The following is a 21930-nucleotide window of genomic DNA, read 5'->3' on the forward strand; positions in this document are numbered from 1 at the left end:
TTCCATGCTGTCACACAGAGAAGGTTGTTAAATTCAATACCTTTGCCCACCTTGGACAGACACCTAGAGGCGAAACCAGACTAGAACTCAGGGTTCTGAAACCCTATGGGATTAGTTAAAATAATGTCTGGCTGGGAACCCTCATATATTCTTATTTTATGAAGCAAGAAGGGAGCGTGCTATGTTGTAGGTTATTTACTTAGCTTATTTTTTATTCTATAGGAAAAAATATTCATCAATACAATTAGGAACTGGTAATTAATAACTCAAAAGTGCTATAAATCACTTGAGATTCTCAAGTGAAACTGATCCTAAGCTGAAGACTCTCTAGGTCCATTCTTCAAAGCTCTCTGCCCTGCTCGGAACTCCCAGAGATGGAGACAGCTCTGTGGGCCTCTCGAGAGCAAGGCAGTCCCTTGGTAAGGCCTGTTGTTGGCCTGTTAGGGCAGAGAGCAGGGTTTTGTTCTGTGGAGTTGGCATGTGGGAGGCATAGCAGATGCTAGGGAGGAAGAGATCAAGGTACTAACTCCCAGTTCCCTTCTCTTGGTTACTGACTCCTGTACTTCTCCTGTCTTGGCTACTAATTCCCAGGGAGCCTCCTCCTGCAGGGGTCACTGACTCCCAGCCACCCCCTCCTGTGGTTGGCAGTGGTCAGGTTCCTCGGTTCTGTCTGGCAGCCCCTCTTCGAGGGGCTCCCTCATTTCTCCCGCTCTGTAGTGGTGGAAAGGACCTGCCTGCTGTTTATCCCTGGGAGGTCTCACCATCCCTATGCGTTCCTTTTACCCACCCTCACCTCTGTGAGTGCTCCCTTCACTACACTCTCTTCAGTAAAAGCCATGCAGACGCCTTCTTTCTCCTGCTTGACACAGAAGCAGACAGGTTCCGTATGTCTGCCACCTTTTGACTGTATTTTGCAAGCAGTAAAAAGAGATTGGTCCTTAGTGGTTCCAAAGTTTTCGGTTCTTTAAAGTAGGGGTTCACAATTGGGGTGATTTTGCATGCAAGGGACATTTGGAACTGTCTGGAGACTTTTTGGTTGTCATGACTACATGGGGTGGTTCTTGGCATTTGGCATATAGTGGGCAGAGACCAGGGATGCTGTTAAATTCCCCACAATGCATGCTTCACACTACAATGCACTGTCCTAGTCCCCTACCACAGAGAATAGTCCGGGCCACGATGTCAATGGTGCTGTCATTGGTGCTTTATGGAGTTGCCAATTGAGTTACTATAAACCCTTGTAGTCTGTACCCTGTGTCTAGAAAACGGTAGAGAGAGAAGGTCCTAGGGGAGAATCATTAGGAAGGCAGTCAGCACGTACCACATTACATAAACATGCCAGACCCAGACCAACGTGCCTGGGGTTCAAATCCTGGCTCTAACAGACTGCCTATGAGATTGGGAGCCAGCTGTGGGCTAACAGCAGCACATACTTGCTCTTAGAAGTACTAAAGTAATAAGCGCCTGAAACCCGAAAGCCCCCCTTAAGCATTAGCACACACAATATGCAAACCCCATCCTGGGCTATGTTGAAGGCGATGCAGAGAGGATAAAATAGAGCCTGCTTCTGGGAAGTTCCTAACTAAGGCAAGTTTTCAGACTGTGGGCTGTTTCCTGCTATAGACACATTAAATTAATTTAGAGGTTGCAACTCAAATTAAAAATTGGAAAAGAAATTTGCAGGGTGCATCACACTTAGTCAGGGTAAATACCACTTGGTGACATTTTCCTTTTTGTTCTACAGATATATGTGTGTACTGGATTGTGTTGGAAAATGTATTTTTTTATACCAAGATTAACAAAACAAAGTTTAAAAGCTACCAGCCAAACAGGAAAGGCGAGACACCCAAGCATGATAGGGGGAGGGCCTGTGATTTTTGCCCAAAAACTCATATGGGCCTGTGAATGACTTCAAGGTTCAGCCTGCCAGGCTGTGTGACCTGTGTGTGTCTGGAGAGTCCTCTGAGTCCCAGCTCTTGCCGTTGAAAAATGGGACTTAAAAACACATTTGTCAGTGGGCTGGGGGCAGATCAAATGGGGTAATGGGTGGACAGAGCCTGATAAGGGGCCTGAACCCAGTAGGTGCACCAATTCATGTCTCTCCCACCTTCTAGATTCTGCTTGGTCTGGGCTCATGCTGCCCACTGTCTGCATCAAACCTGAACCTATGACAATGACAAATGGGCCCTCGGTAACCTGAAATATTAGAAACACCCGGCTTCTATTTAATCAGATGAAATGACAACATCCATCTCCACTTTTCTATTTGGGAAAACACAACAGAAAAATCCAGACAGGCGCTTCACCCCCACAAAGGCCAACCTCAGCAGCAGGAGTGAGACTTTGCTAAGCTCCTCAGATCAGGTTGGTTTGTAGTTTATTTTTTCACTGTTTCAAAAGGGGCCTGCTCCCCAAGGCTAAGGATATTTGGCCTTACATAAAAGCAGCAGATTTGAGAGGTAACGCTCCTGCCTCCACTGCTGCTTCCATTCCAGACTCAGCCCAAAAGCCGGGTCCCAGGTCTGCTGGTGGGGGCTGCTCTGCCCAGGCCATCTCTGAGATGCTCTGTGCTACCCTGCCTTGGCCTGAGGCTTGGAGCCTCAGATGTGCGGCTTGGGAACCAAGCTGGCAAGAGATCCCACAATCAATGCTCTCTCAGCACACCTGGCAAGAATGACAGCCCCGTTTGCACTCCTATCAGCTCGTATTGTCCTTGCATTCCAGGGCGTGCAGGTTTACCTCACCCACGTTTCTACAGTCTCTTGATTCCTCCTTCTACCTAAGGTGTGCAAGACAAGTTCGCTGTCAAATCAATTAGAACCAACATCAGTTCATAATTGGTCGGATTTTAAAGATCCAACGATCAAGTCATGAGTCTAGTCCTTTGTGTACTTTGTGTAAACTCAAGGTTGAAAGGCATGTCGGCACCTATTCCCACCACCCATTGGATTTTTGGATCTCCAGTTTGGAAAGCTCCTCTCTTTGGGGTGAACCCACTGGATTTTTATAATCAGCTCTTGGGGAACAGGAGAATCATCATGATTGGAGCAGAAAGCTCCTTGCCTACAATTTCCACCTGCCATTCCTGACCTGGTCTCTTGCACAAGACAGTTCTTCACAGATGTGAGCGCCTAAGCTATATCGGGCATCCTGAAGTTATTTTGCCTACATTTGTATTTGTCTTACATGAGCTGAAAAGGAGAGAGAAATTGTGGGCTGCTTCCCAGTTCAAACTGGGAGAGGCTGAACTCTGGTGGTGAAGAAGGTGGGCGCTGGCTTCAAAAGGCATGAGTTCAGATGGCCTTGAGACACTGGCTTCAAATTTCTGGGTCTCCTCTTTCTTGTCCAGAGAATGGGGGTGGTGATAGTATTTCCCTTACTGGGTAATGATGAAAAATAAGTGGACGCTTTTCAAGTATGTAGTACTGTGCCTGGTGGCATCGTGTTAGTAATGAAAGCTCTCATTATTAACTATTATTCACATGAGAAAATAAACATTAGCCGGGCTGGAAGAGGGCCAGACTGGGCTATGCTGTTTGAGAGGTGTCCCTCCCCAGGGCAGCAGGTCACATAGGCACATGCAGAGACCAGGTGTGTGAGATCTCTGGGTCTGCAGATAAGAACAGGACAAAGAGGACAGCAGCAGCAAGGATGTCCTGAAGCCACACCGGACACAAGGCCACCTACCTTGGTACTGGGCGCTGAAGCCGCGCTGCCGGTGGTTGCCGTCAGAGGTGAAGTGCAGCCTCAGCCAGTTCTTGCTGCTGATGACGGGGGCTGGGAGGCTGGCTCCCGTGAACCTGGAGGACAGGAAACAGGCGGGGTCAAGGACCACAGCTGGTTGGGAGACTCCTCGCTTCCCTGAGCCCAGGCCTGGAGCAGCAAGGGAAGGCTGTGATGCCCTAGCCCCCTTGCTGGATTCCCAGCCATGACGGGAAGAGGGGCAGCTCCGGCAGCAGAGGCTGCTCACCCAGCACAGAGCCACCCACCCCAGGAGAGGTCTAGCCGCCCCAGGAAAAGGGTCCTCCCAGCAGAGACCTTTCTCCCAGCAGAGGTTTAGTCACCCCCAGCAGATATCTAGATTCCCCAACAAAGGCCAGTTCCAAGTTCTCCGGCAGAGGCTCAGCCCCCCAGCCCCAGGCAGAAGTTCTGTCATCCCTAACATGCCTATCAGGCTCCCTAAGGAGTCAGGAGAAAGGACTTAAGCAGTCACTAGGCTATATGGAGCCCATTTTGGGGTCACTCCTAGGCCCCAAGTCTCCACTGCCTCCTCCCCTATCCCTGTGCCTTCACTGGAGTCCTCCCCATTGCGGTGAAGTTGGCCCCTCCTCCCTCCCATCAGCCTTCTCCCAGGCCCAGCCAGTCCAGCTTGCCCCATCAATCAGCTCTCACTGTCACCACACCAGCCTGATCCAACTGCCCTCCTGAGCCAATATCCAGGTCAAGCAGCTCTTCCCTCCTAGAGTTAACCGGAGCACAAGACCTTCAGAGGCTGCCTGGGGTCTGCAGGAGACCTGCCTTCCAAACTTGGCCCCCAGCCCTGCTCCGGCAGGCCCCATTCAGCACTGAGACTAGCCTTGGGTGCCTGCCTCCTCACTCCTGCACCCCAGGAGGCCCCTCAATTTCTCTCCTCTCCCTCCAGAGTTGGCCTGACCCTCTCTCCTCCCTGTACTGCTTCTCCTCCCCGCCTCCTGGACACCCTTCTTGCATCTCCTTTTCTGTGTTTTTGTCTTTACTGCCTGGAATACATCTCTCCCACCCTTGGGTCATCTCAGACAACTTCCAGAGGCTCTCACACAGCACGTTCCTAGGAGAGCTTTCCCACTTTTCTTGGCCTTGAAGCCACAGATTTGGGCTCAGATCACACTTGACCACTTCCTATCAGTGTAGCCTAGGACCCGCCCCTTAGCCTCTGTGACAATGACAATAATAGCAGCCTAAAGAGTTCAAAGGAATAAATGAGACACCTTCTGGGGAAAGACCTAGCCTGTTATTTGATACATATTATCTCAATAAATAGACATTCCCTTTCCCTTCTCTGTGATGTCACAGCATTTTATTCAATTCATAGTTCAGTTATCTAGGTTATATGGTTAGTTAAGATAACGCCTCAAAGAACGCAGTGTAGCCTAGTGGTACAGAAACTTGGGCTCTGTGACTTTAGCTATAAAGTGGGAATAATAATAGCTCCTCCCTCAAAGGGTTGCAAGGATTCAGTGAGATAATCCACAGAAAAGACCTTGGCATGATCCCTGGAAAGCACAGGCTCTTCTTGGTGAATGACAGCTGCTCTTCTATTTATTGCCTTGGCTCCTAGCATCATCCACAATCTTGGTTGGCACAAAGTAGGTGTGTCAGGGATTCAGTAGAAAACAGGTGGCAGAGTTGAATGAGAATTATTCCAACAGTTTAATGAATGGACTCTTTATAAAAGGGAAATCATCAGGGATGGGCAGTATCCTGGGGAAATGGGGGTGAGCTAGGGGAAACTTGTTACCACACACAGGCCTGGAGAGGAAATAGTCATCCCAGAAGGAGGGATGGACAGGACCATCATATAGGACCCAGACCTTCAGATGGGACTACAGCCAGTTTGTGAACATCCCACCAAGAAAGAACAAGCAAGGAATACCTGGAATTCCCTCTCCTCCTCTAATCTCTTGCTGATGCTCCTGTTGATCTAACCCAGCTGGAAGTCAGAGGGTAAGGAAGCATAATGATACAGCCCACAGCTAAGCCTTCCTGGGCATGCAACAGGGAGAAGGAAGGGGGAAGGACCTGAGGGGGCAATCTGAAGAGATCCAGCATAGTGGGTCTTCATAAATATGTATTAAATAAAAGAGCTAACCAAGGAGCTTCACACCCTGCAAAACTGAGTTTTCACTATAATGAAAATGCTGACACACGCCAAACTCCAGGAATATAACCCATATTGCTATGGTAAGAGCTATTATAGAAACCAATTACTGTACTTCACCAGATCCCATTTAAAATAGTTTATTATAGGCAGAATCATTTAAGTTTTCTAAAGAGCCACAAACACTATTGTGGGTTTTTTTCCCCCCAGGTCAGATTCAATTCTATCTCAATGACAGAGCTTGGAGGCTATTTACACAAGGGAAGTAGAAACAGGGAGAATTAACTTGAATAATTCAGAACCAAAGGCTGTTTATTTCATGACTGGAAATGAGGGGAGATGCTGGGGACCCCAGCACAGGATGAGATAAATGATCGAGTTTAAAATAGAAAGTCAGGGAGACTCTCTGAGCCCTGGGGTCTGCTTTAAGCCCCACCTTCAGCCAGGAGAAGCCAACAGGACATCTCCCACTCCCAGGAATGCTGTTAATTGTTAATTCCCAAAACTTAAAACTCCGTGTTGACCACATAACTACTGTTATGCTGCCTCTCTGGACACAAACATGAAGCATTGAGTTTTCTTGGTATCTGGGGGAGAATTGGGGCCTACATGTTGGATTCATCACATCGAGCTCCTGACACTGTGATGGTGTCATGCCCTGCTCAAAACTGCCATTAGAGACAAGCCGCTGACACACACGACCGCATGGGCGACTCGCAGGCATTATTTTGTGATAAGATTATGCAACACAGGATCCCACCTGAAACTCTGGAAACACTCATCTAGAGTGAGAGAAAGCAGGAGAGTGTGGCCAGAGGTGGGAGTAGGAGGTTCAGGTGGGGGCTGCCCAGGAAGACGTAGAAGGGATCTGTCTGGGGTAACAGAAATGTTTTTATCTCAAATTATGTGGTTACATGGGAGACACACATTTGGCACAGTTCCAAAGAAGTGTCCCTCTAAGATGGGTACTTTTATTTATGCAGATTATACCTTAATAGAGTTAATTAAAAACAAATCTATAATGGTGCCAATCCTCAGGCCTTATAAAAGCCAGTGTTCCTTCACCTCCCCAACCCTCCGCTCCTCTCCTCATCTCTAGTCTTTATGCTCCAGACACAAAGGTCTCCTGTTCAAAACTGCTCAGGCCTGCTCTTGCCTCAGGGCCTTTGAATATGACATTCCCTCTGCCTGCTAGCTGGCTCTTCTCCCAGACTTCTGGGGGGCTTAACCCCTCACTTCCTCCAAACCTTTGGTCAAATGTCACCTTCTCAGGAAAGCTTTCTTGGCCTGGCTCCCTCTCCTTGGTCTAACTGGGACTCTTGCACGCATGCATGCACACAGCTATACCAGTCTCCAGTTGAACAGAAGAACTTCTGTGTACAGGGAAACAAGCTGCTTGTTTTTCACTTGCTGTTCTTTATGCCCTTTCCTGTTGCTCCATTTGGCTGCAGAGAGAGGTTAAGAAACTTGCACAAGGTCACGCAGCTATTAAGTGGCAGAGGTGGGATTCGATCCCCAACCAAAGCTGTCAGCGTCTAGGCTCTGCCACTGCTTCGTGCTGACACATGTGCAAGTGTGAAAGAAGGCAATGGAACAGCTTAAACTGAATTCCATTCTGCTCCTGCTCTTCCCCAGTCTCCTCCCCAAGGATTCGCTTTACTTTTGCTCCCTCTTAGAATCATAATTAAAGGAGAGAAACACAAAGAGAGATTCTCCCCTTCAAACCTTTCTGTCCACATTAACTTCACTATGGGGGGCCTGGGGAATTCCAAGTTCGCCCAGGAAATGGCTATTGCAGTACATAAAATGTATTTAAGCAATTACACTCAGTGTTTTTTTTTCTTTTTGGTAAATTGACTTTCGTTAAATGGGGCTTCATTAATGAAATCTGGCTTGGAGAGAATGAAAAAAAAAAAATCACTCCCTTTAATGCATGTAGTTGATTATGGAAATAGTGGCTTTGAGTTCCTCTGCAGAAAACTCTGAACTGTTTTCTTGGTAATAGGAGAGCTTGGAGCAGGCTTTGTGGAAAGCATTTCTTCCTAAGAAGCTTCTTGTGCAGTCAGGATGTGGGGGTGCTGCTGGCCACTCCCACGAGATGACAACGGTGACTGCAAAGAATTGCCACCTAATTGTAAGGGGGAGGGTTGTTTGGAGGCCTTGGCCTAAATCTCAGCCTTCCTGAAACTGACACCCTCAGAAAGCTGTTGCTTTATTCATTCATTTACTCACTAGCACACATTATGTACTAGGTACGGTGCTTGCTAGTGGTTCCCAAGATACAGGAGTTGCTGCAAAGCCTGTGAGCTGCAATGTCCCTTCTCTGTGCAGCCTCCACTCCTGTCAACAGCATCTGGCTCTGTGGCCCCAGAGCACCTCCTGTGGGCTTTGTCTCTTAACTAAGCAATGTACAAAGATCCGCTACAGGGTTGACGCATCTCTGCATCCCTGTGGTGAGCTTAAACCATCCCTCCAGCCCCCAGGCTGGCCTCGAAGAATGTGAAATATGGAAGTCTCCCATCCTATGGCCACTCCCTTGGCTTTTCCATTCCTGCTTGCATCAATTCTCTTCCCTAGGGGATAAAGAAGACACAGTGACACAACCAGGAAACCTTTCTGGAAATGCCTTGGTGGTGATGGGCAAAGGGCAACAAGACCTTGTTGGAGGCCAACTCCTGTACTGCCCCCACCCCACTCAAGCTAGCGCTCATCCTTGAAGCCCTGACATCCAGTCTCATTACAAATGATTTCCTTACCAGTTTTCCCTCAGCTAAATGCCTAGGTCTCTTGCTATGTCAAGATGAATTCTTTTCCTAAATACATAATATCACATGATGGTATATATTTTCCAGGAGCTAGGTAATCTTCTGGGGTGAATGCAGTCTCTTTCAGATATGGGCTCAAGCCTTATCTTTGAAAAGTGGCCCGTTGGACTCCCCAAGTTCTCATTCCCAGCAGTGCCTGCCTCTCCCCTACCCTGAGTTGCGCAGGCAGCTCCAAGAAGCCTGAGCCACCTAAAAAAGATTCAATTCCAGGGGACTTAGCTCCAAAGCTTTCCCCAGTCATTCCTGTTCCCTAAGTGCTCATACCCCCTATACTCCACACCAACCTCCCAGTCACCCCACTCAGGCATCATTCCCAACTCCTCCCTCTCCTTCCCCACATGGGCGACTGTGTTCAAGTTTTCTCCACCTTGTGATCTCATCATTCCTCACCTGGACTATGAAGACAGTGTTTTGATCTTCCTTTAGCCTCCCATCTGCCTTCCATACCCTGTGCGCAGATCTGATCAAGTCCCCCGCCTTGCTGGAAACCCAGCAGTGAAGGCTCACTGGCCCCAGAATTAGGTCCCAACTGTTTAATACCTTCCTTCTCCAGTGACAGCTGCTTTGAGTTCCAACTACTTTCATGTCTCCGTGCCTTTGCATATGCTGTTCCCTCTCCTGGAATGCCCTTCCCTGCTGCCCTACCTCACTACCTGAGCAAAGATCACTGATCTCATAAGCCCACCCAAATTTCTCGGCTCCTCCTCCCCTCTCTCTCCCTCCCTCTGCCATGGGAGGAGCAGTTCCCTCTACTATGTCCCCTGCACACCAGGAACCCGACCCTGCCATTGCATTGGGCTCACCAAATTGTAGCCATCATTTGACTTGACTGTCTCCTCCCTGGCGAGAGGGGGTGCTCCATAGGAGCAGGGGCAGGATCTTATCTGTCTCACTCCAGCAACGCAGCACAATGCCTGGCACACATGACAAATCAGGACCATGGGACAGGGGCTGGCTTACTATCTGCTTTTGCAAAATGAAATTTTATAGGATCACACCCTGGCTCATTCGTCTACTTTCACACCACTAAGGCAGGGTTGAGACCAAACTATCAGCTACAAAGTCAAAAGTATTTATCTCTCTTTGCAGAGAGAGTTCTGACACCTACCATAGAAGCCTTGAAGATGGTGTAGTTGGTTGGCTAAAAAATTCTAAGTAGGTAATCATCAAAGAATGTACATATGGCTTAAGCATTTCATTACAATGCAAACTACTTCACTGTGCCTGTAAGTGCCAATCCATTTACTCCAGAATCATGGGCTTTGTTCTGACCATAGTTTGTTCTCCCCATTGTTTGTCTAGTATAAACTACCCCCATAATGCTTCAATCACCTTTTCCAGTTTTGCTCCAGCTCATCCAGTCAACAGATATTGACTGCATGCCGACCATGTGCCAGGCACTGGGCTATTGTGGGGAGGCGGCAGTGAGCGCACAGACATGGCCCTGCTCCCAGGGGACTGACTCAGTGGGGAGCAGCTGGCTCGCTGGCTCACACCTAATATTTGGGAAGCAATTCTTTTTAGAGATTCTCCTTCGTGGAGCCCTTCCAAAGCATTCAATTTAGTTTCCATAGATGCAACTATATTTCCTTTCACACTCATATTTCATCAGTTTATGTGATGTTTAATTTAAATCACATAATTACAATAATGAGTATGACTGGCACAGAGGGAGCTGGCACAACACACCCATCTGAGTCTCAAGTCTCAGGCGCAAGACTCAGCTGGTGGGAACAGGAGTGCACAGGTAAGGGTCGAGGGGGAGGGTCTGCCAGTGAGTCACAGGGTTTAGGTTAGGAAGCTCTGTCAAGGCCATGGGGAGCCAGCTGCTCCGGGGGGGGGGGGCAGCTTTGGTGGAGATGGTTAAGGCACTTTTATTGTACACGCTTTCTGAATGAATGAATAAATGAATGAATAAAGCAACAGACGGCAGCCTTTTGCTTTCAGCAGTGAGGATCTTTTCTAATTTTATCCCTTCTACTGTGGGAGTGTGGGAAGCAGCTAACTTTAAATCTTAGATGAGGACGTCAGAGGTCTACTGGATGTAGTGCCCAGCATCGTGCGAACCCCATCGACAGCGTTCTGACAGAAGGTCAGTCAAGATCTGTCTTGAATGTTTCCAAAGATCAAGAACTCACCTTCTTGCCAAATTCTCCTAGTCCACTTTGCTCTGCCCCCATCCTTTTTCTAGCTACTTCTTATTCCTCCCTAGGTGCCATTTACAGCCACTGGCTTCTGCCTTTGCTGCAGAGCCCGGGTATCTTCACTGGGTACCCTTGACTTCTGCTCTTTCTCTGCCACAGTATTTGTCTCACGAAGCATTGTTGAGGGGTCACCTCACCCACCAAACTGTAAGATCCCTGAAGACAAGGACTGTTTGCTTGCAGCATGCCTGACACATGGAAAGGGTTCAGTAAATATTGCTTATTAGAAGAAAGAATGATTGAATGAATGAATAAATGAATAAGATCTTGGTGGTGGAAGCAGGGGTCATAAGTGGGAAAAAGAAGAGGAAGAGAAGTGAGCAGGTGAGCCTGGAGACAGCAGGAAGGGCCTGGAAGGCCATGCTGTGTTTCATCCTGGTTTCCCGGCTGCCACAGCCCCAGGGCCTCAGCACTCCCTGCATTGTCCATTCACTGGGCAGCTTCTTGGGGTTTCTTCTCATGCTGATGTAGCCCTAATGTAGCCATAGTGGCGTCTGATAAGCATTGTGGGCAAATGTTCCTTTTTCCCCAGAAGCAACTCAATAAACTCAACAAATGAGCAGGACTCTTTCCTGCTCAGCTAATTGTTAACTCCAGGGAACTCACACAAACCACATCAGGTAAACGCTTTTCCTCCAGATGCAATCGAGGGAAGCACTGCTCCCTGCAGGCCTGTGTCTGAGCCCAGGAGTGCAGAGGAATAGGCTCCTGGCCACGTGTGCTATGGGGAGGGGGCTTCTCCACCATATTCTGAGGTTTTCATGCTGTGTGTAGTGCTTGGAGAAGGTCTGACAGGTGCTTGGGGTGTCCTTACAGTCCTAGCTTGGCGGCTCACATGGCGGGACTGCTGGCTAGCGACTTCCTGCCTCTATGGAGAGGCCCCACCCATGATGCAACCTGAGCAGAATAGGACCTGGACACTAACTTCCAGGGGAGAGGAATTGTGGGGGATTCCCACATCCCTCTCTAGGACTAAGTTAGGTAGTTCCCATCCTTCCCACGTGCCAGAAGCCTTTAAACATCAGTCTCCTTCCCTCAGCCCACAGCTCCTGAAGGGGCATGTGAGTATATCCTGTGACTCTGAGGCCACAGGTGATTTGATCTGGGTGGCCACATGACCCAATCTAGGCCAGCCAGCTAATGGGAGGGCTATCAGGTCCCTGCAGCCCCTGGTCTGAGGTTACTGGGTGAGAGAAGTCGCGCACTCACTGAAGGAAGGCCCCACACGTCTGTGTTTCTCATAGATTTGGGAGAAGGGTCCCCAGCGTCTCCCAGCTCTGTTGTTCACCGCTCCCCTCCCATCACTCCACACCACGTCCTGCACCTTGTACATTCACCCTCCTCCAGGTCCCGCTCCAGTCTGACTAGGACCGAACCTAAGAGCGATCTCTGCCTGACTGGCTGCGGCCCCTCAGCTGGCTGCCTCCTGTGTCCAAAACCCACTCCCATCGGGCATGGCCCAAAAAGAGGGTGCAGGCCTCAGCAGACACACTCTAGCTAGATCCTTGCCCCTTCTTGGCTCAGGTCTCTGCCCAGTGGACATGGCACCTGCCTGGCTCATCATCAGTCTTGCTCCCTACCAAAGGCAATAGGTTCAAGAAGGTCAATGGTAAAGGGCCAGGCCTCTAGAATCAGATAGTTTTGAATTTGGGCTCCACTTGTACTAGTTGTATAAATGGGGCATTTGTCCCAACTGCTCTGAGCCTCAGTTTCCTCATCTATGCAACGGGATTCCTGTCATTGGCCATGCTTGTGTTGATCATCATAAATGTGGACTATTCTCCTTTGCTTAGGTCTGAGAAGGGAGGACAGACTCATATCAGTGCCTTAAAATGTCTCCTCCAGAGCACACAGAGGTTAAGCGACCCCAGAGCTAGCTGGCCTGGGTTTCCCGGGGGAAGTAAAGGTGCCTCATCTACTCTGGTGCCAGGAGAGTACAGGGTGAGAGGAAAGGGTGTCCGTGACACCCAGCATAGCTGGTGCACTTGGCGGCCACCTACTCTGTCTCCCTTCTGTGGCCCCAGCCCTCCACCACCTCCTGCTTGGTCAGCCTTGCCTATTCCACCCACCACTGGCAGACACGTGGGGAGGATGGTGATGTATGCCTCATAGAGGCCTCCGGGATTACATATGGAAGACGCTTCTCCAGAGGCCATGTCTGCAGGTGACTTATTGAGGCGCTTGCCACGCCACCTTCCCAGCCACCTGACTGCCGTCGGGTGTGCGCATTGTGGGGGCTCCTTCTTTGGGTGTTCTGTGTTTCTGAAGTGCTGGCTGGCAGAGGGAGCCACCGACTTGCTGGAGAATGGATGGGTTGAGAGATCTCAGAGATGCTGAGAGCAAGGAGTCCTCAGGCTCAGTCCTCCTGCCACACCCATGGCCGCGTGGAGGTGGCCTCTTTTCCCCCAGTGTCTCTCATAGTACGATTATAGGGATTAAAGATGATGCCGAGATGCTCATGAACTTGTGCGAAGGCTTCAAGACATGCAGCCACAATCCTTGGTCATGTCATCTCTGTGCAGCAAGGGAGACTTGTGGGCAGAGCGACAGGAAGGAGCCTGTCGTGTTCAAGTCACAGCTCTAAGCTTATCAGTGGTCTCACTTGGAGCAAGAAACAGACCTCTTCAGACCTCAGTTTCTCCCATCTAGCCGACCAGGATATCAGTGCCCCCTCATAGAGTTGTTAGAAGGTTTAAGTGAGATAAAGGGCATCAAAACTCCCAGTACAGAGCCTGGAACATAGCAACTGTTCAAAACACATTCACTCTTATTCCTGAAGTGCCAGCCTTGTACCTCTGCCATCTGGGTAACTAAGCAGTGGTCTAGTCCTTAGTGTAATGGAGCAGAAACAAGGTGAGGGGAGAGAAAGCAGATAGGGAGGAGGGAATTGAAAAATGGGGGTGAGGAGGGCTCTTGTCTTCTCGTATCACTCATCCGCATCACACTTGGCTTAATGACTTACACTTCTGGTTTCAGGTGGCAGACACCCAGATCAATCAGTCTGGAAGAGAGAGGCTACCAGCAGCTATAGCCAAACCGTGGAAGAGGGGGCTGTGCTGGTCCCAGGATGGCTGAGCTGAGGACTCAGATGTGTGTTGTGCTCTGTCTGCTGGCGTCTCTCCCTTGCATATGGCGGCTGCTCTGAGCTGCGTCGTGGTGACCCTAGGAGCTCCCTGTTACACCCTCTCACCTTCATCCCTAGGGTGGTGACAAAAGTCTCTTCCCTTGGTTCCAATTAGAAAAAGCTCGTGGGAGGCCTCTGATTAGTGTGTCCAGGGGATACGCCCACTCCTGGGGGCAAGAGAATGGACTCCCTACACTAAAGCTCCATGACTGGTTGGGAGACAGTTCTCCAAAATGAAGGAATGAGCTCCAGGGTAGTAGGGAGGGGTGCTAGGCAGAATAAACTAGAGAGGTCAACTGTGGTTGAAAGAGGCAGGGAGTGGACTGTACGGTCATGCTTCCTATTCTGGGGTGTAAGGGAGTGGCCCTGTCAAGGCCTGTGAGGGGCATCCATACAGCTCACCATGGAGGGTACCCCACCTAAGCTGGTCTTGTCCTAGATCTTATCCTCTCCCACTTTGCTGCATCCTGCCAGAGGTAAGCAGTCATGCCTGGCCCCCCCCTTGCTGACCCAGCCTGTGTCTGATCATCTGTTCCATTTCAGAGTCCACTGGGCTAGATGCCCACACCCCACTCAGCCAGCCTCTGTGCTTGGGAGCAGGCCTTGGCTCCAAGTATCTATGTTGGTGTGGTTCTGTGGCCCGTCCAGGTGAGTTGGCCTGCTAGCCTTGGGCAGCACATGAATCTGGGGATAAACTGACCAGATCCATCTGGAATAAGGGTCAACCCAGATGACAGGTGTCTCCTCTGAATCCCTGAGGTACTCAGATTTAGTCAATTTATTCTTTCACCTGCTTTGCCTTGCTTCTTCCTGGCTTCCTCCTCTCCTTGGCTGCAGTTAGGAGAGTTCCTAGACCCCCAGTTGAGGGTAAACACTAGGGACTTAGGGAATCAAACCAGCCTGAGTTTGAGGCTGGCTCTGCCATTCATTGCTGTGAGGCCTCAGACAGATTCAGCTCTCTTTCTAGGCCTCCAGAGATGAAATACATAAAGCATCATCACCATTATTATTAAAGGCCATGGTCACATCTGATTGAAGAACTCTTGGCATGAGGTCAGTGCCCAAGAACCCAGACCTGGCTGTTTATGACCCTGCCTTCCCCACCACTCTGCCTGCAGGAAATTTCAGATGTCTTTCTCCAGCACCACTTTCCTGCCTAAGACATACCCATCACTCAAACACTGCTTATCACTGGTCATCAAAGCAGCAGTGACATTGCTCCACCAACTCACAGCTATTTATTGAGGGTGTGTGTGTGTGTGTGTGTACATGAATGCTGAATGAACTGAAAGGACGTGAGTGAATTAATTTGTAAGCAAACGAGTGAATTAGTGACTTAATGAGTCAGCAAGTGAGTGAAGAAGAGTGTAAAATTGAGGAGATCATGCTCCCAGCCCCCTCAATGAATACAATAAGTGATGCTATTCATTTTCCATCTGTATTAACCCATGCAGCGCTTGAATGACAGGCTGCCAGTTGGAGGAGAAGGATACTGTGGGAGCTCCCTGTTGCTGCTTTTACAAATATAGGGGCTTGAAGTAAACATTTCCGAGCTTATAACTCTGGAGCTCAGAAATCTAAAGTGGGATCACTGGCTCAGCTGTGGGCAGGGTTGTGTGCCCTGTGGCTTTCAGGAAGAATCCACGTGCTTGCTTCCTTAGTGGCTGCCTCCACTTTATGGATTGTGATGTTCTTCTCCATGTTCAAGCCAGCAAAGCTGCATCTTCAAGTCTCTTGCTGACTCTGACCTGCATCTATCTTGGCATCTCCTTCTGTATTGGACACACCTGCCTTCCTCATTTAAGGACCCATGTGATTACATGGGCCCATGTGATCACCCATGTGATTACATCAGGCCACCTGGATAACCTAAGAAAATTCTCTTATCTCAAAACCTTAACATAATCGCATCTGCAAAGTTCCCTTCGCCCTGGTGGTAACATGCTCACTGACTTCGGGGCTTAGAATGAGGAATCACTGCAGAACCACGCCCCTACCTACCGCAGACGTTTCACTCAGAGGTTAAGTGCAGCCATAGATTCCCAGTCCGCAGGAGGAGGGGTGTGTGAAGGGGGGAGGCAGCAAAGCCCTCATCATGAGCCCCTACCAGGTATCTGGCTCTGGGGCTTGCTGTTGCTGTTCCTGAGCAATGGGACTTTTAAAAGCTCCCCAGGCGGTTCCAGCATGCCCCAAATTTGAGAAACACTTTGACAGATGCTGTGTCAAGAGCATAGTTGGCAGCAATTGAGGGTAAAGTCTGCCCTATGATTCCAGGAGAAGGATCAAGAGCCGGGTGTCTCAAGCCTGGGTGCCCATGTCTGTCAGCTGCAGAGATTTAAAAAACATTTTTCATTTGAAATGAGACTAAAGCTGCAAATAGTCCAGAAATTTTCTGTATACTCCCCAGCCGGCTTCCCCTAAAATTAGCATCATATAAACCATGGTGCATGTATCAAAACTAAGAATCAGTGTCAGGACAGTTTGTTTGATGGAAGGTTTTGTTCTGACTGCCCCAGTTTTATCACTGATACATTTTTTTTTTGTGTGTGTGTGTATGTGGTGCCAGGATCCACCCCAGCTCTCCCATGGCAGAGAGAGGTCATGTCTGTTTGCTCTCCTCCAATATGTCTCAGTTTCTCAGGCTTTCCTAGTGTTCTCAAGACCTTAACACTTTTGAAGAGTATGGTCACGTATTTTGTAGATACTCCCTTAAATTGGATTTGGCCGATATTTTCACAGGATTAGGTCAGGGGCATGGAAGATACCCCAGGGTGAGATGATCTTATTATCACATCATAGTAGGAGGGATGTGCTAGCAACATGGTCTGTGACTGGTGGTGGTCATTTTGATCACCTGGTTGGTGGGACCTGCAGCTTCCTGTACTGTAAAAGGACTTCCTTTTCCACACTCTATTCATTAGAAGCAAGTCCCTAAGTTCCGCCCATACATGGGATAAGAGGGGGGTCAGACATCCTTATCCCATCATTTCCACTAGTTCTTTTACATCCTTTTATTCACCTTGCTGCTCAGATAAGGCCCACAGTGACCCAGCTAGTAAGCGGGGAAGGCAGAATTAGAACTCAAGTTCGCTGGCTCCCAAGACCACATTTTAATTTTTATTTCATTTTATCACCAAATAAAGTGAAATCACAGTCTCTGAGGTGGGAGCACTCAGTGTTTTTCAAATTCCTACACAGATTGTGACCCATGACCCATTGGGTCATGAGACCAGTCAGTGGGCTGCACGTAAAACAATAAAACAGAGATCGTAACAAAATAGAAAAGAGTACATCACGCATGTAATAAGTAAACTTTTGTTTCTGTAAACTCTCCATGTTTAAAAACCCTTTTATCATTACAGTAGATAAAAATAGCACAGCCCCTACGTGGCTGTTTGAAGGATTAAATAGATGCCTCGACGGTGGTGAAGTGCATAGAACAGAGACTGGCACGTATCATATTATGCAAATACCTCGAATCTCGTATGTGCACAAATGGGTCATACTCTACTATGTATTTTTACTACAGACTTCAATCAAAACATCTGAATATATCTAACTCACATCTCTAGCTGGGGGTGAGGGAGTTGGTGATTTACAACCCCAGCCTACCACCTGTGTTTGTAAAGTTTTATGGGGGCCCAGCTATGCCCATTGCATACACATTGTCTATGGCTACTTGAGAGCTACAACACCGAGTTGACTATTTCCTAGCCGGCCCTCTGGACCAATGCCCCTGCCTAGTGCTCACCTCATAAGATTTTAGATGCCTCTTCTGTGGTCCTGTGGGCCTGTCCTGCCACTGCCCTGCTAGCCACGCCTGCCTCGCAGAGCCCTCTAGCCAGGTGATTGCTGAGCATCTGGGCCTCCAGAAGCTCCAGACCTTTCTACCTTGGACTGATGCCCACATTTGTTTTATTTATGCACCTCCATGGCTGTTCACGCTAGTAGGCTAGAAACATGGCGCATCGATCAGGGTTCCAGCAGGAAACAGATGGCCACTCAAATTACTCTAAATTGAGGAGTGTTTAATGAAGAGGTTATTTACAAAGGTAAGGGCAAGTGCAGGGAAGTCACAAAGGGTAGCAGAGTCCTCGAGGCTAATAAAGGCACCCTCAGTCAGAGCAGACAAGGAGAGGGAGAATTCCTGAGCCTGGGACGAGAGGATACCTTCAGCGGAGCCAGGACCTGCAGTACAGGGAATGGAGAGCCAGCTCCAGGTGACTGTGGGGAGACAGACAGGCAATAAATGCCTTGAGCTCCCTTTCCATTCTCCCTGATCTCCTGCTGAGGTCTCCACTGGCCAAACTGAAGTGGAAGCCAAATGGGTTGGGATGAGGGTTCACTGATGTGGGTTCACTCCTATAGATGAATTCCCCAGGGTAGAGAGTAGGGTGGGGAAGGCTGGAAAGGGGATCTGAAGGGGTCAGCCTCAGACACCAGCATCCACAGCACTGATTTCCCAAAGCCATAGGTGCTTATCCTCCTAAGCTCCCCTAAAGAACACCTGCCTTAGCCCTCCAAGTCAGGAGTGTGGCTGAATACCAAAGGGTTGCCTTAGCTTTTATCTTCCTCTGCCTTCTCTTCTGAGATCTTCTAGGCTCAGATGGTTATCATAGGTTAATCTTCCCAGATCTTAGGAGTGGAAAGCCACAAACAGATAAGTAGCTGGAAGTGTTTTGGTGTTTTTTTTTTTTTTTTTTTTTTTTTTTTTTTTGTGAATCTGAGTAGGATCTGATGAACATGTATAGATGTTAGACAAGGTCCTCCTCACAACCCATCCTTCCATCTCAAAATGGAGCTGATCCCATTCATCTCTGCAGCCCAATTCAAGTCCAAAGAACCAGTGAGTCAACCTCTGGCCCCTTGGGACAAAGAACCAGAGAGAACAAAACTACCTGGGCTGAGAAATGTCCCTGGAGTCATCCACTCCTACTACTAGCGCAGACGTCCTCAGCTGGCATCTGATATCGTACAGGCCCCCAAATGCAGATGCAAAACCTAGCACGTCACCTGGAGGGTCTTTCCTAGCCGGTCCACAACACTGACCTCACAGAGGAGAAGCCACAGGCTCACAGGAAGGAAGGGGCTGATGTAAGTAGCCCAGTCAACCTCCTGGCAGAACTGGGCCTAAAATTCCGGGCTGGGGACTCTAATCAATTTCCATCTTTCTTTTATAGAAGATGGACTTTGAAGTCACTCTTGGAGCCTTGGGGTAGGACTTGGCAAAATTTCCAAATGTGCTCCCATCTTAGGCAAGTTTCCTTCTCAGGCCACTGAGGAACCCTCAGCCCTTGAAGCAACATTTTGGTGCCCACAGGATGAAGCACAAGTGTAGTCATGCAAATTGGTCCAAATCCAAGCTCCCACCTGTTAGTGGCTGGTTTACCTTCAACAGATGACTTTTTATTTAATGAGGCTTGGTGTGCTAGTCCTATAAATCTGGTGCAATCATCAACCAAGCTGTGTAAATCCAGATCCATGCAAGCAAGGACCTGGCTGTCTCCAAAGGTCAATAAATGAGGCTTTCATTGTCTCTCCTTTGGCTTCCCATCTCCCTCCAGACTGGTAGAATATTTGCAACTGTCTTTCCAGAAAGCCAGAGGCCAACTAGTTGGAGTGCAGCTGTGAGGGCTTTGCACTCTATCCTCAAGAAATGGGGATTCTTGACAGTAGGGAGGTCTTCTGGAGGCTAAGGAGTCTATTTCACGTTCATGGACTCAGGTATCATTAGTAAAATCTCAGGGTTCTCCTCCCATCTCCCCCCACCCCAATTTCTTCAGAGAAATGAGGAATTTAGATTTAGGGCCCAAGTGCTCAGGTTTTAAATTAGACAACTTTGTCCTGACAGGAAGCGAGTCATAGCTGTCACACCTGATTATTTTTAGAGTTACTACTAAACCCTTTGTGCAGTTACGAGCTGCCACCGTTCAAGGCAAACAGAAAGACTTCACATTTTATCGTGACAGCTCCGGAGTCATCCACCTCCTCGTGTTCATTATTTCCAGCCTGCCTTTGGAAGGGATGATGTGGCATCCTGACACTTTTACGGTGAGGAAGGCAGACCCCGTGGCTCGTTACTAGAGACCAGGGGTTGGAGGCTCCAGAAACTGAGCCAAGCCCACTGCCTCCAGGAAGCCAAGAAGAAATACAGCCAGAGAGGCAGCTCCTCCAGGGCCTGTTCCAGAAGAACTGCCATCCTTCAGGAGAAGCAAAACAGACCCTCCAGTGGCCAATGAACCAATGAGATGACCCATATGCAAATGCCTCGGGTGCTGGCAGGGAGTGGGCAGCTGTGGGTGATGTCACAGTCCCTGCCTCTGACCCAACAATGTCCTCACCACTGAAAAGGCCCCCACCTGATTGCAGCTCCACCAGAGAGAAAAATTCACCGCAAGCAGAGCACCTTCCAGACTGTTCCTGGGGTGTGGGGACAAAAGTCTCTGCTTGTCCACATTACTGCATCCGGAAATAAAAATGATCTTATGAATATGGGTAAACAAATCCAACTGAGGCCTAAGGTGAATGTCTCTTCTTACATCCACTTTTTGCTGAATTATAGAAACAAGTTCAAAGAGCAACAGCCAAATACCTATCTCGACTTTAAAGATTTCTCTAGAAAATGTTCAGAAAAATGGAGGTCCATCTCAAAGCACGAAAAGGCCAAGTACGAAGCCCTGGCCAAGCTTGACAAAGCCCGATACCAGGAAGAGATGATGAACTACACCGGCAAGAGGAAGAAACGGAGAAAGCGGGACCCCCAGGCACCCCGGCGGCCACCATCATCCTTCCTGCTCTTTTGCCAGGACCACTATGCCCAGCTGAAGAGGGACAATCCGAGCTGGTCCGTGGTGCAGGTGGCCAAAGCCTCAGGGAAGATGTGGTCTACAACAACTGACACCGACAAGCGACCCTATGAACAAAGAGCTGCTCTCCTGAGAACGAAGTATCAAGAAGATCTGGAAGACTACCGCAAGGAGCGGAAGGCCAGGAAGATCCAGGGTCAACCAGGAACCAGCACACAGGGAAAAATGTGTTGATGAATTAAGAATAAAATGTCATTCATCTGTATCACCTGTCCTGGTCTCATGTGTGCATTTGGATGCCTTACTATTGCTTTGGGTGGGGGTGGTGAGTGGCAAGGTGAAGAGTTCAGAAAGTGATCCTGGGGAGGGACTGGCATTGAACTAAGTGGCCACGGTGACCAAAGGGATTTGTGTGGGCAAGGACCTGCAGAGCTGGGTCTGGGCAGGTGGGGTGGGAGACTGCAGGTGTAAAGAGACTAGGAGTGGAGATAGGAGTAGCTGGGTTCCTCGTTATTCCAGTTGGTGGACTCCACGGGGGCAGGTGCATGGCCACCAGGCCTGCCACCTTCCTCACCAGGAGGGCCAGAAGACCTGTTCAATTCAGGCCCAGCGGAGGGACTAGGTTTCTTCTGAACTTCCAGAACTGGTCCCTCAGCAAGCCGCGGGTGCTATTAATGGACCAGGACGAGAGACTCCAGGGGTGAGCCCCACTCTAGTCAGGATGAAGGGCCAGGAATGATTTGACAGAAAGCGTGTGGCTCTGCCCCAAGCCCTGACACTCGGACAGCACCCCGGCATCATTCTGCAGGCCCCTGCTGGCCATTTTTCTGCAGGAGTGTAACCTGTACAGCGGACAGCTTCTGCCTCTCACACCATCCAGCAGACATCTATTCTCTCCTCTTGCTCACATTATGACTTCACCCTGAGCAGGGCTTGATCCCATGGACTCAGGACCCGAGTTCAGTCCAATCGCAGAGGCTCTCAGGAGCAAGGAGTTATAGGGGGGAGGCCACCCATTTGCTCATTTTTGGGCCAAAATATGAGTCCCTTGGGAATCAGGACATTCCTGGACTGTTCACTGAAGACGAGCACTTGTTTTTTTTCTAGGAGGGTT

The 21930-nt window shown here is 49.1% G+C and overlaps 2 protein-coding genes and 1 long non-coding RNA gene across 3 annotated transcripts in view; 2 read left to right on the top strand and 1 right to left on the bottom strand.

The window, feature by feature from the left end:
• Window positions 1–21930, bottom strand: part of CSMD2 (CUB and Sushi multiple domains 2) — a 512752-nt gene that overhangs the window by 246571 nt on the left and 244251 nt on the right. The window contains exon 6 of the mRNA XM_037499127.1: window positions 3688–3800. Within this exon, the coding sequence (XP_037355024.1) occupies window positions 3688–3800 (113 nt within the window). The remainder of the gene's footprint in view (window positions 1–3687; window positions 3801–21930) is intronic.
• HMGB4 (high mobility group box 4) lies at window positions 20326–21079 on the top strand. The gene has a single exon (XM_037499128.2). It carries the CDS (start codon window positions 20496–20498, stop codon window positions 21048–21050), a length of 555 nt encoding a protein of 184 aa, XP_037355025.1. The 5' UTR covers window positions 20326–20495; the 3' UTR covers window positions 21051–21079.
• The window catches only part of LOC119235644 (uncharacterized), a 28443-nt gene continuing 27987 nt past the window's right edge, over window positions 21475–21930 (top strand). Inside the window, exon 1 of the long non-coding RNA XR_008550180.1 lies at window positions 21475–21516. This is a non-coding gene — a long non-coding RNA (uncharacterized LOC119235644). The remainder of the gene's footprint in view (window positions 21517–21930) is intronic.

Source organism: Talpa occidentalis, unplaced genomic scaffold (assembly GCF_014898055.3).
Source record: "Talpa occidentalis isolate TD23 unplaced genomic scaffold, MPIMG_talOcc4v2.1 talOcc4.9, whole genome shotgun sequence".
Taxonomy (NCBI): Eukaryota; Metazoa; Chordata; class Mammalia; order Eulipotyphla; family Talpidae; genus Talpa; species Talpa occidentalis.